The 19149-nt window shown below is 41.4% G+C and overlaps 1 protein-coding gene across 2 annotated transcripts in view; it reads right to left on the reverse strand.

Moving 5' to 3' along the window:
• Positions 1–11528: 11528 nt before the first annotated feature.
• Positions 11529–19149, reverse strand: part of LOC144673584 (follistatin-like) — a 59335-nt gene continuing 51714 nt past the window's right edge. For both annotated transcript variants that reach the window (XM_078535337.1, XM_078535336.1), the window contains exons 3-5: positions 18054–18272; positions 15072–15299; positions 11529–14126 (exon numbers count right to left, since the gene is read on the reverse strand). In XM_078535337.1, coding sequence (XP_078391463.1) covers positions 14050–14126; positions 15072–15299; positions 18054–18272 — 524 coding nt within the window. In that variant the 3' untranslated portion in view covers positions 11529–14049. The remainder of the gene's footprint in view (positions 14127–15071; positions 15300–18053; positions 18273–19149) is intronic.

The raw sequence follows: 19149 nt of genomic DNA on the forward strand, positions 1-19149 counted from the left end.
CCCATGTGGAATGTCGTAGCTCCACGACTTCAGGTTCTTTTGCAGGAACCGCATTCTCTGGAACCGCATTAACATCAGGTACCTCATTGGGCACAGGCAGTTCAGTGTCGTCCACTCTGACAGAGACATCGGGCATATCTGTCCTTGGTTGAGCAACTTCAACAGGAAACACAGGTTCAGCAATGGTTACAGGTGGAACATAACTTTGTTGGGGTATCGCCCTTCTTCTTAAATGATCCACATGCCCCAAATGCCAAAATGCCCCCTCTCACATCTGAGGGTCCTGAAGTCTCTGACCCACCAGCATCACACCACCTCTGCCAGGCAGGCACCAGTGCAGATAGTAGCATCTTGGTGGGAATTCGAACATTAGCTAGTGTCCTGGAACACAGCGGTGAGGGCACTTCACAGTCGCTTGAGGTGTGGGCGGAGACAGAGAGTGCCCACGGCGCCAGCAGTTGGAGGACTACAGGGGACCAGACACATGCTCAGTCGATGCTGATGATATGTCCCTGGAGTTGTCCATGAGGCAGCAAGTGCAGGAGATGCAGCCGGGTGTGCGGGAGCACCCGGGAGAGATACATGAGGCTATGCTTGGTTTGGTCTCCGTGGTGGAGGAGTCCACATGGACTGTCGCCAATGCAATGAGCCTAATGTCCGAGTGCTATGCTTCCTCCATGGAGAGAGTGGCAACTCTCGTGGAAAGGCTCCTCCAGGAGACCAATCAGGGTTTCCTGGGGATGCGCTCGGACCAGCAAGCCCTCATATCAGCATTGACCTCAGCTGGTCAGTGCCAATGTGGGAGATGGTCTGGGCACCAAGTGTCCCAGCTCGGTGCCCATCCATCCACGGTGAGCAGGGAGGTCCGAAACAACCTCACATCAGCGCAGCAGCTGCCTGTTGTCTCTCCGGGCTCCTCTCAGGGCGCTCCGGATGAGGGCGGCAGCTCCTCCGCCCCTCTGCCAGTGGCTGTTGCACCTGGTGAGGCTGCGATGACTGGGGAGATGCCAGCTGTGGAACTGGCAGCTCCCTCCTAGGTGGGGCCAGCACAGTCTCCACGGGCCAGAGGACGACTGCCAAGGTCATCGAGGCCAACAGGACAGCAGAGTCAGCAGAGTCTCAGATGCCAGTGCCAGCGAGGGGACAGCACCGAGACGTAGGACCCGAAAGCGTAAATTTAAGGCACCTTAGGCTCACCACGGGTTTCTCACTGGTGCTTTTTTGTTGCCCCACAATGAGGTCTTTATGAGTTGGTGTGATGTTTAACACCTTTGTCATTTTGTTTCATTAAGTTCAATTTGTTATAATATTAAATTCAGACATGTGACCATGGCTGAGGGTGACTCTTTTCCTCTGCAGTTGGATGGTTACCCATGATGTTATGATTGGGTTGTGTCACACTAAGCTTTATGACAAGGCCCTTAGTTAATGTTCCTACTCAGGCAGACTTAGCACTTAGGTATCGAATATGGAGCCTGCAGCACAGGGTTTTGTTGGAGGCCCATCTGTGGTGTTCTAGCTGAAGGTTCATTAGATTAAAGTCTCCCGGGTGTCTCTGCCTCCCTGGAGTATGCCCGGGTCAGCATCAACCCCCTCAGCATTTCCCTGTGCGTGCTCATCCTCAGACTCACTGCTTGACTCATCGTGTGCGGCTGCAGCAACTGCGTCTACATTTTCTTTGTCCAAGCGTTGCCCCTTTCCAGTGCAAGATTGTGGAGAGTGCAGCATGCAACCACTATCACCGACAAACGATCTCGGGGGTACTGGAGTGCGCCCCCTGAACGGTCCAGGCATCAAAAGCGCATCTTGAGAAGACCGATGGCTCTCTCCATCACAGCCCTTGTGGTGCCGTGGCTCCTATTATAACGCTGCTCAGCTTCTGTTCTTGGATGGCGGAGAGGCTTCATGAGCCACCTTCTGAGGGAATAGCCCTTGTCACCCAGCAGCCATCCATCCAGCCGGGCTGGAGCACTGAAGAACCCCAGCACCTGGGAGTGTCTGAGGATGTAGGCGTCGTGGGAGCTGCCTGGGTACCTTGCACAGACTTGTAGAATCAGCATCATGTGGTCACACACTATCTGCACGTTCATGGAGTGGAAGCCCTTCCTGTTGACGAAGGCACCCGGGCTTACCTGCTGGCGCCTTGATGGCCACATGTGTACAGTCTATAGCACCCTGGACACGGGAGAAGCCAGCAATGGCCGCGAAGCCTCTGGCTCGCTGTGTCTGGCTTGCCTGGTCCCAGCGGAAGTGAATGAAGGTCAATGCCCGTCTGAACAGTGCGTCTGTAACCTGCTTGACACAAGTGTGGACAGCTGATTGGGAGACACCGCAAAGATCACCCACCGAGCCCTGGAAGGAGCCAGAGGCATAGAAGTTGAGAGCAGCTGTGAGCTTCAGAGCCGCTGGCATTGGGTGTCCACCCACACAGTTAGCAGACATCTCAGGGCCTATCATCTGACAGATAGAATTGACTGTCTCCCTTGAGAGACAGAGCCTCCTTCGGCACTGCACCTCTGACATATTGAGGTAGCTGCTTCGCTGCCGGTAAACCCTGGCAGCAGGATAGTGGCATTTTCTGTGGCCCCTTCCACCTTGGACAACCTCTCGCCCCTTGTGGCTGCGCCTCTCCTCCCAAAGGTGGCTCCCATGGAGGCTGAATGTGCACTCCTGGCCTCCTCCCCCTTCTGGCCCTCCCTTCCTCCTCAGAGCAGGTGCCTCCAGTGGAGAGCACAGCTCCCATTCCCAGGCTAAGGGAAGACTTCCTGAAACTGCAGGACCCAAAAAGGATCTCCACTGTAGAGTGCTGACCTGAAGGTTGTGAGTCCTGTCCAAGCAGCTGGTATGAGTTTTGAAGTATTTCTGTTCACACAGGCAAGTATCAGTAACTTTCCAAATTAAATATCTGACTGAGCACATTCACAACCTCACTGACCCCTCTTATCCCACCCGTGGATGAGGTTTATACATATGTGTCCTACTTGCCTGCCCGTTGTGCCCGTGCGATGACCTGAAGATCGCACGGGCCCCGAAAAATTGCCATCAATTGGTGCCTCAAGGTCCTTAAATGGCCCGTTAATTAATGGTGGGCACGCATCGGAGATCGTGGCATGCCCGCCCACCGAAGTATCGCAATGGCGCACTGTGACATTGGGACGCTCGCCCGAGTCACCGTGCGTCATTTTACACATCAGCACGCAGGACCCGTCCCCGCACACCAATGGGAAAATTCTGCCCAGTGCTTCTAGTACAATGTCTTTATTAGAACTCATTGTAACATGGCTTCCCCAGCCTGTGCCTCATGGCAGAGGTCAAATGACTACAGTAAGCCAGGTCGGACCTTTAGTGCAGGATTGCATTTCAATCCCAAACAATAACTGTTCTTTAATGACTGGCGTGATCAGCAAAGATGTCTGCTTTTCAGCTATTAGAAAAATGGTACGATTAGAGTATTTCCTTGATTGATTGAAGTAGATTTGTTGAGGTAGATTTTTGTCTTTGCTTCCTGGGTGTTATGTATCACCTGGATGGAACAGAGAAAGGAAATTCAGGTGCGGAAAATCACATGCCCTTGACATGTATGATCTAAGTTAGACTTTGGTTGATACCCTCAGCCTTCAACCCTCAGTCTTGTCCCCAAAAACAGTTTGCATTTATATAGCGCCTTCAACATTAAACGTTCCAAGGCCTTCACAGTGTTGTAATCAAGCAAAAGTTTGACTGGTGATCCGAATGTTTGGTCAAAGAGGTAGGTTTTTAAAAAATGTCTTAAAGGAGGAAGGAGATGTAAGGAGGCAGAGAGGACCCAGATGGTCTAGGCAATTGAAATCACAGCTGCCAGTTGTGGGTTGGCGGGAGGTGGGGGGAGGGTGCAGGTCAATGGAAATCAGGGATGCGCAAGAAGCCAGAATGGGAGGAGCACAAAGATCTAGGGGATTCTCTATAGGAGATTCGCTGGCTGCAACTGGTCAGAAAGGAATGGAACCAGTTGTGGGCAGTCCCACAACATTAGAGAAAAAGGATATTGTGGTCAATTGAGTCAAGGGTTGCAGATGGGTCAAAAAGGATGAAGGGGGGATAGTGCACAGGGGACTATCAGCATTAACTATGCTATTTCACAGTTCTCCTTGTTCCATAACTAACTAGGTGGGAAAGACTCTATTGTGCTGTAGGGTAAAGAATATACTCCTCACAGCAATGATGAAAACTAATCCATGTCCCTTCAAAGGAATTCAGATTTCACAGTCTTCATTCCTCTTCCTGCAGAGAATCAGGTCCAGGGATGCACGTGCATCACACTGGGGATCTCAGTACAGCCTGTTCAGCATGTAGCCAGCTGCTGACCACATCATGTGTCCGTCTAGACCTTTTTTCCGGAAAAAAAATAATGGGAAATATGATTTTTTTCTCATTCAGGAAGAAAGTCAATGAATTTGACAGTAAAAATTGGTAAGAATTGATTTTAAAGATCACTTATGCACACAAAATCTTTCTAACATGGTAATTCCCCCAAAGTAATGATAACTGGGTAAATTAAACAAACCTGGATAACAAGTCAAAATGTGGTATGTAAAAGATGGTACCAAAGTATCAAACGACCATTGGTTGTTTATGGCAAACTAAGACACCAGTGAATTACACTTCAAACACACCAGCTCAAGCACTTCAAACAAATTAGTTTGGCCAGTAATGGATTAGCTAGTACTGTAATGGAGCAATTTTATTGAAAACATAAAGTCTTGTCATGTGTTCTTTATATAGGGGACAGGCTTCTAAAAGACTTAAGACACAAAAGGTACAGTATCTCTTTGAACATTCCATAGTATAATATTTCATAGTGTATCAATGCAATTATTTGACTTAAACAATATAATAAAAACAGAAAATGCTAGAAAAACTCAGCAGGTCTGACAGCATCTGGGAAGAGAGAAAAAGAGCTAATGTTTTGAGGGAGTATGACTCTTCCTTAGAGCTAACGAGAAGTAGAAAGGTGATGGAATTTATACTGTTTAAGGGGGTGGTGGAGCAGGTAAAGCAGGATAGAAGGTGAGTGATACATGGGGGCCAAGGAGAGATTGACAAAAATGTCCTGGGCACAACACAAAGGGAGTGTTAATGGTAGAGGTAAGGGCTGAAGAAAGTGCTGATAGTGGCATAAAGATAAGAAAGCAGAATGTGTGAACAGCAGAAGGGTCAGCACTTGTGATAGAACAACATAGACCAAGTGACAGGTGACCCTTTTGGGGGTGGGGTGGTGGGAGGGGGCAGTGGTTGGGGAAGAAAGGATAGAAAAGAAAAGAGATAATACAATGAATAAATGAATTAAAATAAAATAATTATTTGATAATTATATAACTTGCCCATTACAAAGCGATACATGGAAGAATGCATCTTGAAATTCATACAACCAGATTAGAGTGTTTGCAATTTTATTTTGGATTGTGCCCTATAGTATTTGTACAGTACCTTACACTGCATAATCAATTAGTCCCAATTAAGAAGCATTTGTGGTTATATATATTTTTATGCAGAGAGAAACCCTGAAAGATGGTCTACATTTTTAAAAGTCTACTGTTGGAAATATTTGATATGTTTTGAATATGGTGGGTCAGATGGTGGCAGAAAATGAGCACTATTAGGTTGGCCATCTGTTATACACAGCATTAGATACTTAATTCTGGCTTATATTTCACCCCTTTCCTATTTCTACTTCGTTCTGTTGAAGAGTCATGAGGACTCGAAACGTCAACTTTGCTCTTCTCCGCCGATGCTGCCAGACCTGCTGAGTTTTTCCAGGTATTTCTGTTTTTGCTTTAGATATTTAATTCCTTGACTGCAATAGAGCAGGATATCAGGTGCTGTGTATAATGGGCGGCTGATCTGAAACCACGTATTTCGCTCCACCACCCGAGGTGGATTTCTCACTCCTTTAACAAGCTTCTGTATTTTTCAGCTTGTTATTTATCTGTTTTATTTACTGTGGGCTTTAATTTTTAAGGTAATCAGTGTTTTAAGATTCACATATCCTACTTATTTTACCTTCATAGAACAGTGACTTTATTGGGTGTTCAAATAATTATTGCAAAACTAGGAGAAACAAGTTATGATTTCAACCAGTAGTCAAAAGTTCTTATGAGTTTATTTAATCCTACAGAATGGCAATCTAGATAGAGCCAGGAATTTTGGGATTGAGCAAAACATATGTTGCAAGTAACAATACATACATACAGGGCCCAATTTTAATTCAGTGCAAGTGAATGGGTTTTGGGTGAGTTAAAATTTTGCATATTGTATTTGCACATTACAAAATAATATCTCTCTCCCAACAGTAACAGGTCCTATTTTTAATGCTGCAAGCCTAAAGGATTCTGGTCCCTTACTTAAACGAGCACCACTCCATGTTTAAATGTTTTCTAATATGACACTACTGCTAATCACAATTTCTGACAACCGTGAAGAAATTACTTTTTGCGTCTCCGATGGTTCTGTACCATGGTAAAGTATCCAGTCTCTGCTCTGCTATTCTAACCATGGTGTTTATATGGCTTGTCCTGTGAAGTTTCTGGTTGAGATTAACCCATGATTTTACAATCTTAAGATGGTGGGAGACTTGGGGATGTTGATGCCATTGAGGGTTATAGAGAAATGGGAGTTTCCCTTGTTTGAGGTAGTCATTGCCTGGAATGAATGTTAGCTGCTACTTGTCAGCTCAAGCCTGGATGTTCCCCATATCCTGCCGTAAACTGGTATGGATTGCTCCATTATCAGACAAATTATAAATGGAGCTTAATATCGTGATTTTTAATGAACAGCCCACTCATAGCTTTATAATGGCGAGAAGGTCATTTACGAAGATGCCTTGGCTGAGATTGCTTTTCTGAGGAACTTCAGTAGTGATATCCTCAGGGTGTGATAACTGGCTTCCAACAGCCCGAACCATTTTGGTTTGTGTCAGCCTCTGGATAGTTTCCCTTTGACCTCAGTTTTGGCAGAACACATTGGTGTCATATTGTCAGGTGCTGTTTTGTTGCTGAGGACATCTGCTCCGATCTTTCTTTTGACATTCAGCTCTTTCATCCATGTCTGGATCAAGGCTGTTAGAAGCCCAATGGTTCTGACTTAAACAAAATTTAGCTTCATTAAGTAATTACCAATTAATGAATCCTTCCATCACTTCATCAATGATTGGACAGAGATGAGTGGGGTGTCAACTGGCCAGATTTAAATTTATCCTGCACTTTTTTGTGAATGGGACATACCTGGGAAGTCTTCCATGTTGTAATGATGATGCCACTATCATAACTTGGCTAGCAAGGCAGCACACTCTGATACACATGTTTTTAACACAACTACTAGGAATGTTGTCAGGGCTCAAAGTCTTTTCTGTGACCAGTGTACAGTAATTTCATGGGGTGTGGAGTGAATTAGCGGGATGCTGATGGGAACCTTCCTCTTCCATGAGAGTGGCCATTAAAAACAGTGCATTTTTTGACTCTATGCTCCCAGTGGGCAAGCTTTCCTGTTAGATCAATGCATTTGGAAAGCTTTTTAAAAGTTAGTATCTTACAGGGTATAGGAAGGACCAAGGGTTTAGAGAGTTTCACAATGACAACAGCAGTACAGAATGTATTTATTTGTGATGATCAAAAATAATACATGGTAGGAAGCATCCATTCTCCTCAGATAGTTTCATAAACAGAGATCTATTCCATATGATAATACTTTGCATTCATTATGACCTACAATATCCATTATTAATTTCTTTGAAAAAATATTGTTAAGCATAAATCCTCATTGGTCAGAATTCAAAGTCCAACAAAGGGGTAAGAAGGTACAATTGAAAACCTAGATTATACTCTTCCTTGTGACAAGCTTTACATCCTAATAGATATAAAGTTGCATCTACAATTGTGAGAATCTTCGTTAAAAAGCTATGCTTCATTTTATGAAATAATTTATGTACTTGGACCTTCATTTTGATGATGTGAGGGCAATTCTCCCATTATGATATTAGTGCATTTACATTTTTGCAGAAAAATCTCTTTCCAATATTTTAGTGGAAGCATTAGGATGTCATTTTGCACAGACTAATAATACTTAACAAATTAGTGATCAAAGGAATTTTGTGATCACACAGCATGATTTCATTCCAATGTTTGCCCTGTAGCAATAAATTTTAAACAGCAATTCTCACAAACCAAAACCTGATCTTTTATAAAACAAAGATAAAATAAGCATGTTAAAATATAAAATTCATTGTAACAGCAAATATTTAAGTTGATTTGGAAATGGCTACTTTAAGTGGATTAATAATGCACTGTGCGTTATGAGCAACAAAGTCATTTATGTGAAAGCCTTATGCTCGCTATTTTAATGATCACATTGATCAGTTATTGAGACAATTTTCATATCAACCTTTCGTTGCTAATACCACACAATGCAATTTCAATTCCCAAGTGTTTATTAGTATATACATCTTTCACCTTACATGACTGATAATATATTCCAGATGTAGCTAGTTGTAGGGTTGAAGAATGTTGTGATAAAATACGAAATACATCTATTTTTACAGTTGGAAGTGTGTCTGAAAAGTAGCAAACTTTGTGAAAAATAATTATAATTACATCAGATGGATATGACAAACAATAATAAGGTATAAATAAAATGGAGTATTTTCTTCATTGTTTTTCTTACAATAAATATATGGTATGAGTATGTACAATATAAACACAACAGGGTTGAAATTCCTCTTAGTATACTGAGAATGTGTTAAGTAAGAGTTAAGTCCTCTATTTGTTACCATGGATTCATAGGAGAACACAATCTTAGTCAATCAGGGTTATGAAAGAATGGACTACTGTTAATGCACAATGGAAAGGCCCATCAGAGGAAATTTGCAGTAATGATGCTGAGGCATTTGTGAATCATCTAAATAGGCACTTAAGGGGCTTAAATAGCACACAGTGGCAATCCAACTGTGCAGTACATGATTTGCAGCATTCATCCAGAGAAGATGAGGTCTTAAAGTCCTGTTCACTTAAGATGCCCTGGAGGTTATTACAGATTGTTAGAGGGTACAGCAAAGCACCATCTCCTGGCCAGAACAATAACTTACAAATAAACAGTGCATAGCAGGCATGGAAGGCAATCACACAGGGCTAGATTTTCACAGAATCAAGCCGACTCCGTAGACCATTGGAAATCGCATACAGGGCCCAGATGTGGACCTCCCACCCCCATTTTCAATGGATCCCATTTTTGCCGATAGGGGTAAGGGGGTGGGGCATGAATCACATAGGTGGGATACCCAAACTCAGCAGGGCCGTGTGAAATTAGCGCTGAGTTCAAACATATCCCGTTTTCCCTGTTCCAAGTGCCTTAATCCACAGTGTGAGAGTCACAAATTTATGGAGATGTAAACACTTTAAGGGTGGGTAGGGTCTATTTAAGTGTCATGGCCTGAAGTTATTAAAATCACCAGAGCTTTAAAAATAAAAAAAGATTGAAGCTGTCAGTTAATTAAAAAAAGCTTTGATTGACAGACTATCTGGTGTAGGTTAGAAAAAAAATACCATCTGCTCCTGCAGTTTCAATAATTGTTGATACTTGCTGAGAGCTATTATTACAGCTGAGGTCATTAAAAATGCTTGCTTATCTCAACCGGGGGACAGTTGCGGGGGAGGGGGAGTAGGGGGGGGGGGTGTTGGGCAGGAGAGAGGAGATGGAGGGAGGCACTGAGTTCACATATTGATTAACAGTTTAAAAGAGGCTATTAAAGGATTAGATGACTTGATGTGGTTAATGAATAGAAGTTGGTTTTTGTAACAGATTGAAAACTTGAGGCGATTTAAAATCTTTGAATGGGTTTTGTGAATGAGAGTTTTTTCCCCACATCAAGTGTGAGTGGGTGAGGGTTCTATTAGATTCTTAGAAGTTTAATTTTTATTCATCCACCACATGGTGGCTGAAGTCTCTGGATATGGGCTGGGTGGCTATGGAGGTGGCATGGGAGCAAGCAGTGACATGGAGGGTGGGTGGGAGCATGAGTTAGTATGGAGGGTGCATAGGGATATGAGTTGGCATGGGGGTATGAGTTGGCATGGGGGTATGAGTTGGCATGGAGTGGGCATGGGGAGTTTGAGGGATGAGGGCTGGAGAGCTTAACTGCTTCTAGAACAACTTGGATGAATTCCCAGAGAACCAAGGCGGGCCTTCTAACCAGCCTGCCTCGGCACTCGTCCACCCCCGTAGCTAACTACGATCTGCTTCTGGGTTGGTGGGTCCAACTATATCCCATCCTTGCCTCTCCAGTGAAAAAATTGCATGTAACTGGGCCCTTTAAACCAAGGTGGATCTGCTGAGTCGTCTGCCTTGGTAGTGAAGTTCTGGCCCACAGGGTCTATCGACCCCCAGCCCACCGCACATGGAAGGATAAATGCAAGATATGCAAACAACTCTTAATGTGAATTACCCAATTCAGGCTCAATGGATATGAAATGGCTTTGCAACTGTATGCTAAATTAGTTTTGCAAAGAGTACTGCAAACCAACATTTATCAATTAATGCCATGAAATTAGAAAGCTAATAAAACCAACAACCACTAGTATTACAACAGGCAATATGAAGGAAATGTTTGAAATTGCACCTCAGAAAAAAAATGATAATGACTAGAATTTGTTTTTGTGATTCTGGTTGAGGGATAAATCGAGGGTTATGGGGAAGATATTTGTGAGAACTCCCCTGCTCTTCTTCCCTAGGATCTTTTAGGTCCACCTGAGAGGGCAGACATTGGTTTAACATCTTATCTGAAAGATGGCAACTCCAACAGCGTAGCAATCCTCAAGCACAGCGCTAGAGTGTCAGAACAAAAACAAAAATACCTGGAAAAACTCAGCAGGTCTGGCAGCATCTGCGGAGAGGAACACAGTTAACGTTTCGAGTCCGAATGACCCTTCAACAGAACTAAGTAAAAATAGAAGAGAGGTGAAATATAAGCTGGTTTAAGGGGGGGTGGGACAAGTAGAGCTGGATAGAGGGCCAGTGATAGGTGGAGATAACCAAAAGATGTCACAGACAAAAGGACAAAGAGGTGTTGAAGGTGGTGATATTATCTAAGGAATGTGCTAATTAAGGGTAGAAAGCAGGACAAGCAAGGTACAGATAGCCCTAGTGGGGGTGGGGTGGGGGGAAGGAATCGAAAAAGGCTAAAAGGTAGAGATAAAACAATGGATGGAAATACATTTAAAAATAATGGAAATAGGTGGGAAAATAAAAATCTATATAAATTATTGGAAAAAAAGGGGTGGGGATCGGAAAGGGGGTGGGGATATATATTATTATATTTCACCTCTCTTCTATTTTCTATATATCTTCAACAGAACTAAGGTTCTGTTGAAGGGTCATTCAGACTCGAAACGTTAACTGTGCTCCTCTCCGCAGATGCTGCCAGACCTGCTGAGTTTTTCCAGGTATTTTTATTTTTGTTTTGGATTTCCAGCATCTGCAGTTTTTTGCTTTTATAGTAGAGTGTCAGCTTGGACAATGCGCTCAAGTTTCTGGAGCGGGACTGGAACCCATAGAGGCAAGAGCACCATATGCTGTGCCACAAATGAGAATGACTGATACCACTATGTACACTAAGAACTGACAGCACAAATACAGTTAGCTATGCCATCTAGGTAACAACCTGTATAATGCTATGTGCGGTATCCAGACTGTGGTGTAGTGCACCTTTTGATTACACAAGGACCTAGCATTCAATAAATACAGTGATTCTCCTTGCAAAAGAAAACAGGTCAATGAGTACCAGGGCCTGCAGATTGGTTACTCCACTTTAAGGAAACCATCATGGGGATTGCAGGCTGGAAGACCACTGATGATCTGAACAATGTACAAACTAAAGGAAGCAATTTCAGTTTATACAATTATGTTTGATAACTTAAACTCCAGCAATAAATTTGACATTTAGCTGTTAAAAACAATAGAAGTTCCACTGTGAAACATAGCACCTACTAACATTGCCCAATGGGGTGCTATGCAAGAATATAGGGTTTGAGATAAAGCTGAAAAATTAATTCTGTGAAGCACATTCCTTTGAAGTGTGGTATCCCACTGGGTGTTCAGGACTTGTGCATTTACCCTTATGTCACCACTTTACAGAGAAATACCAATCCCTAGAGGACAAACCTCTACAAACTTCCCTATTGAACTCTCCATCACCAACAAAACTAGGAACAGTGAACTTCAGCATGGGGCAGGGTTAATCATGAGTGTATGTTGATGGCTCCAAAAGCAAGGTTGTTTGTTACTGGGTGGAGGTCCAACAGGACAAATGGTACTACAGTGTTGCTTTGGGATTCTGATCTCATGGAGCTAGCTATGAAATAAAGGATGCTGCATGAGTAGGGATGTGTATCCTTGACTCTTGCCTCTTCGCAAAACACCATGGAAGCTGGTCAGGGTATAATTGGTAAGTCTACCCTGTGAAATGTAAAGAGTGCCATCAACAGCAAGCAACATTAATGGCATCTGCTGGGAAACCGCCAAGCACTGTAAGATCACCCCTCCATGAATGCTGTTGTTGAGATGTGTGTCCACAAGGTTGCCTTCAATACACTTACGGCCACAATCAGCACAACCATACTGAAGGGATTCTGAGATCTTGCACAAATTCAATGGTGTATTCTCACACAGACCCATGGATACCTTGAGGACTTGGTCCCCAAACAGTGACACACACCCAGTAGCACAGATTTAGATGGATGATTTTCAAGTTGTTGTTGGTCGTTTAGCATCATGTGCCCATAGACCAGTGGTGGAAATCCCTGAAAACATATAACAGGACATTGCTGGAACAAATGTAAGTCTTTGGGTCACTTTCGCAGAGGTAGCAGAAGATTTACTGTGAGGTCTCCTATGGGCAGTTATCCTTCCTTACTTCCATTAGGCCATGAGGCAGGTCACAGTGCACATGAAATACAAAATCGTAGCAAATTGGCACAGCATCATTTTGACATATGCATTGTAACATATTTAAACCAAAATATTTTAAGAATCGCAGCCAGCTTGGACAAGACTGACTTCAAACGAAGGCATCACGAGTACTCCCTAGATTGATTGCCTGTGATCACATTTTTACCTCTTTCTGCTTATTAGCCCAATATTATTGGATACAGGTGCACAAATGGAGATATGAGTATAACCGATAGAACCTTGTGGTAGGAGATGCCCCATGTTTGTTAAGAATAGGTTAGCTGCTGATGCTGCATCCTGCTGAATGCATTTACACGGTGAAACAGGCTACCTTGGACCTCTTTAATTCACTGGTGAACTGCAAAACTGGCTAATCTAGTGGGTAACTGAAAGAAATCTGTAATATAGACGATTAGGGCTGTGTAACTTTCATTGGTATTGAACTGTGGATCTTGTTCCATGATTGGAGGCCTAATTCTATGAGTTGGCACAGGCTATATAGTGTATCTGTTGAACTTAACCACTAGTAATCTTCAACAGGTGCAGGTAACTGGCTTGTTTGCAGTACTGACACTGCAATACAAAGTTGTGGTGCCCTGCACCCCATGCCCTCTAACCTCCAAGGGCATTCTCTCCTGATCGTCCTCCAACATGCCTATCAATGTCACACTGGATGCTGCATTGTGCACAGAAACACTCCTCCTTCACTAGTTCTTTATGATACCTCTTGCTCTGTATCCTGCTGAAAATCTACCGGCACTCTGCTGTTCTAACACCAGCTTTTACTGGGTATAATTAAAAGGTTGTGCACATGATGTCCAACCTGAACAAGCCCCTTTAATTATGCCTTAATGAGCCCTTGGAAGTGAAAGATTTTGAGCCCCAGATCTGTGCATTAACACATGACAACAAATCAGACATGAGTAAGAGGAAGAAGTGAATGGATGTTTTGTTAGCACTAAAGCATCAAATGGCTATGCATTAGCGCTCACATGGCAAAGGCACTATAATGCCCAGAGGAATTTTTGCCCCAATGTCTTGTTCTTCTCTGCTTATAACTTCATTATTCATTATAAACTACCATCCGAGGAGAAGTTTCGAAAACACTGTATTATCTTGATTGTCTCCTTTTTGTTTGGCACCTTCTTCTGAAGCTGCAAACAAAAGCATAAAAATATTTCAATGCTGAATTGCATAGATAAAAATAAATGAACACAAAGCTATCAAAGTTTCTTAAACACAATACCACATAACATGGAAGAGTACAGCCATGAGTTAATATGGAGTGCAGTTCACTGTAGGTATTCAGGCAGAAGGTAAAACGAAGGAGGGGCAATTTTGACATTAGAATAAATCAGCCAATATTGATCAGCTGTCCTTTATACATCTCGATTTTCATATCCATTAAATACATCATGAAAGATCTATAATCTGCACTACATATCATTTGCACTTTCAATATACCATTGATAGCAACCAGAGCAATTCTTTTCCGTAAGCACAAGAACTGTAAGAACGGATAAAAATTCGCCAACCTGAAACATGAACCCTGGTTTTCTCTTCACCGATTCTGCTAGACCTGCTGAGTATTTTCAGCATTTTCTGTTTTTATTCTTTTCCATTAATGATTGCTGCACTATAGTATCTTAAAATATCAAATATGGATTTGGGAATACTTAAGTCAAAGTTTCTTTATTTTCATTGGTATCTATCTGCAAGAGATAGTTTTCTCTAAGCTAAGGAACATTTAAGCATTCCATGGGGATAGAAATTAGCTGAAATTTTTAAATCTTTGATGCCTGCCTCTCTCATGAGGTGTCCACTTTGACCAAGGGGTTTGAGATGATTAAAAATATGCACGATGAATTTTGGCTGTGGGTGCAATGGCTTCATAGATTAGGTAGAGGCCAGCCTACTGCTAAAAGAATCTGCTTTGTACCCATTTCACATCCGACAAATGGGAGCACAGCACACCGGCTGCTATACCACGATATCTCCAGATACATATGAAATGTCAAATTTTTCATGTACAAAACTGCAGCACAATTTTCAAATTTATGCTTATAAGCCAAGACAATTACTAAATATGTTTAACTTACAGTTGCATCTACCATAGTGGGCAACACCAATGGATTTTCCCAATAAACACGTAGCACGTCTCAAGTGGCACACACTATGATAGGTAATACCATTGTTTCCACAAAGTGCTTGCTCAGATGACAACGGTTCTGGACATGGCATCACTCTACACATCACGCAGTGTGCACTGTGAGTTTGGTCTATTACGCACATGGAGGTACCAGGGCATAAAACCTGCGTGCAAGACTCTGGAAGACATATGTAATATGTGATGGTAAGTACTGCAAGCAAAAGACTAACAAAAATGCTACAATTCTGCTTCAATGAATTAGAACTTATAATGGATACAGCTCAGAATAAGGTGTATCTTGGTAAATTATAATTTGCATTGCTCACTGAATATCAATATTACCATAAAAGGCTGATAATGCCTTAAAGTGTTTTTTTTTTTCCAATTGTGTTAACAGTAGCATAAAAATAAGAATCTGAAAGCCAACTTCAGGGCTAGCAAGCTGGATCCTAATATATGGGAAAAAAAACCAACATCCTTGGACAGCCACAAATGGAGACATCTCTGTCATGAAGCGATTTTAACATTTGAAGACAACAGAGTCAAGTGCCTTCAGGACAAGAAAGTATGGCGCAAAACCAATGCCTCCATCTATCCCTCCAACATTGCAAATGCTGCATATGAAGTCAATTGGTTATGCAAATTGAAACTTGGCCTAACGTCACACATGAGCTGACACCAACCTAGGCTGTAAACTGATCTTTTTTCTTTTTTTTTTAAACTTGCAGAACACTTACTTATCTGTCGAAACGACAAGAGAATCCATAACAGTAACATCATAAAATGTATGTACTATTAACAAAAAGAATTGGCATCACTTCAGAATTCATTCTATATGGGAAAGGTCAGTTCACTTCTATGAATTTCTGATATAGATTATGACATGTTACAGCAACAGCTTTTCATTACATTAGCAGCTGGGGGAGAGATGTTAAAATGACAGTGACATAAATTTATGAACAATTTTTATTGTTTTGTATTTCATTCATTTTTAATTGATTTATTAACCAACTTACTAAAAATATGCTTTCCATTCGCAGTGCTATAGATAAACCGATCCAAATGTTACTCATCAATAAAGAACTCAGTCAATGATTTACTCTGCATTTGCAAAAGTTTCATATTACAATGACATTTATATTTATTTCGCTTTTACAGCAAAAAAACTGCTTTTTTTAATGCTTGACTGGCTAGTCTATTTCACTACAAATCTGTATCATAAACTAGACGACCCAGCCAACACCTGATAACTCAGCGTCATTTTTATGTTGCAAAATAGTATTATCTAGTCGCACAAATTAATTAACTTAAATAACTAATTATTAAGTTATTAATTAACTTAATAGGAAAATCATAAATTAGTGTAAAAAAAAATCAAGTTTAGGTTATCAAATTAAGTGACTTTCAGTTAATTGTTATTCTATTTATTACTAAAAATAATTCCATCACTCATTTGCAAAAAGTGGCAGCATGGTCGTAATGAAGTCGAGGGTACAAAAATCACATTAGATGCGCATGTTGCAGCGTGACCCCAAATCTCATACACCCAGCAATATTACTTTATTCAACTATTATGTCAGAAACCTGTGCATATGAGCACATTGTTTTTGAGCTGAATTGAACTGTAAACAAAAGTTTATATTACACTCGAAGCTCTGCTTGGAACCAAGTCATTTCTAAATTTCAGAATTTTCTGGATTATAGAATGACATTGGAATGCCTAACCAAAGTGCAAGAAGCAGAAAACACCATAGATATAAATATTTACCTGAAACATAGAACAATGATAAAACATTATAAAGTAGTAATAAAAATTGTTTTACTGATGCAAATAATGTATCTTCCGTGTTACTGCTCCCAAAGTACTACACTAAAATTATGCTATATGTTCTTGGGACTGCTCGAAAAATTTACAGACAACTTTTGTTTCCAAACAATATATTTTCAGACTGAAGAGATCACAGTGATATATATATTTGTACCACATTGCATTTTAAAATGCTCCTGTTTGACAGACCATCGGATGTCACCACTGCAAAAAGCATGTTATTTTTCAAATAATAAAACTATAACCATTTTATTGCCATTAATGAACAATATCCAGAGCCTTAAGTTAACAGTTCAGAAAAAGAATAAATACCCAGAATTTAGATGCACTGCAGGAATTCACCAAGGCTCCTTAGACAGCACCTTCCAAACCCACGATCACTATCATCTAGAAGGACAAGGGCAGCAGATAGGTGGGAACAGCATCACAAGTTCCCCTCCAAGTCACTCACCATCCTGACTTGAAAACATATTGCGGTTCCTTCATTGTTGCTGGGTCAAAATCCTGGAACTCCCTCCCTAACAGCACTATGGGTGTACCTACACCACATGGACTGCAGCGGTTCAAGAAGGCAGCTCACCACCACCTTCTTAAGGGCTACTAGGGCTGGGCAATAAATGCTGGCCCAGCCAGCGCAGCCCACGTCCCGTGAATTAATTTTAAAAACTGGTATTTTGATAGGAGTTATTTTTATCTGTAGATATATGCCCATAATATTAATGATTACAACAATTCATGTGTCTGTGTCTGATATGTTGTGTTGCTTGATAAGAGGTGATCTTCTGACAAAAAAATGTAGGGCTCTGTGTGCCAGCCTTATGCCCAGTTATTGCAAGGACATAAATCGAAAAAAAAAGATATCTCAGAGGACACAATCACTCTGCTGCTGCCACAGTTTTCCTCTTATCATTTGATACAGCTCTTTTCTTAAACAACATAGCAAAGCTTTCCTCTGTGCACTAAATGCAAAAAAAAAAATCATGTCATTATACCTAGATGATTAGGGATTACCATCAACAGAAACAGGGCAGGAGCTGAGGAAATGACCTAAAATAGTGAGAGAAAACAGCTAAAATTTGGAGAAAAAATGAAATAAAAACCTACTTTTGCATTCTCCTTGATACTGTACTTCTAACTCTGGCAGTCCTCTGCACTTTGCCAAAAGGAGACCACATTCATCTTTGTAGACTTTACCATCAGTTCCACACACAGGTACCTTCTTTGTAACATTTGAACAGTCAGGCGCACAGATGCACATTGGTTTATTTTGCTTATTCATTTTGCAAATCTTCCCAGGTCCACAGTCCACACCCTCACAAGTTTCTGAAGTGACAGACAAAAAAAAAAGTAATAATACGGGTGTGTCAACTTAACAATGGTGTAGAATATTGAACAGCAACACTGTGCCCATTTTCAACTACCTGTAATTTCATGAACAAAAATAGCCCAATGGTGTTTCTTCTTCCGGAGATCCAAGTTGATAAATATGGATTATATATTTTTTTCTTGCATAAAACTGGCCAATCATGATATTATTCTCAGCTTTCATAATGCATCCATATATCAGGTAGGTCTCATGCATGGTATTTTGAAAACATTGCCAGTTTTATCAGGTGATAGCGTCTGTGCATGAATGGCTGGTTGATTACCTGCACATGTATGCAATAGTTATGGGCCCCGGGGCAGTATGATATAATTGGTATAGTAAGACTGATCTTTTTATAGAACTGTTTTCAACAAGATATCTGAGAGGGCACAATCACTCTGCTGCTGCCACAGTTTTCTCTTCAGATTTCAGAAAAGCACAAAAATAAATGAAAGTTCTGCATTTTATTATGTAATCATGTATTTAATGGTATATACACTTAACGAAAGGTGACTGTTACCCCAGTCAGTATGATGCCATATAATTCTAATACCACAAGCCATTTTTGCACAATTGCTCACAAATTTATGTCTTGAAAAATTAATATAATTCAACATGTACATTCCTTTATAAGGAAGCAGCCTTAGCTTCATCACAAATGCACACTGTTGTTCGGAGTAACTTGTGTTGACATTGGCAGAACCTTTGGAAGCAATTATTGGTGAAATTGAAATAAAAGTGCTTATGCTACAACTGGACTTTGAAGCTGTGAATTCTGAAACAAAATATTACCTTGAAGTTACTGCCAATACTGGCAGCCTGAACATAATGACA

The sequence above is a fragment of the Cetorhinus maximus genome, unplaced genomic scaffold (genome assembly GCF_964194155.1).
Source record: "Cetorhinus maximus unplaced genomic scaffold, sCetMax3.hap1.1 HAP1_SCAFFOLD_390, whole genome shotgun sequence".
NCBI classification, from domain to species: domain Eukaryota; kingdom Metazoa; phylum Chordata; class Chondrichthyes; order Lamniformes; family Cetorhinidae; genus Cetorhinus; species Cetorhinus maximus.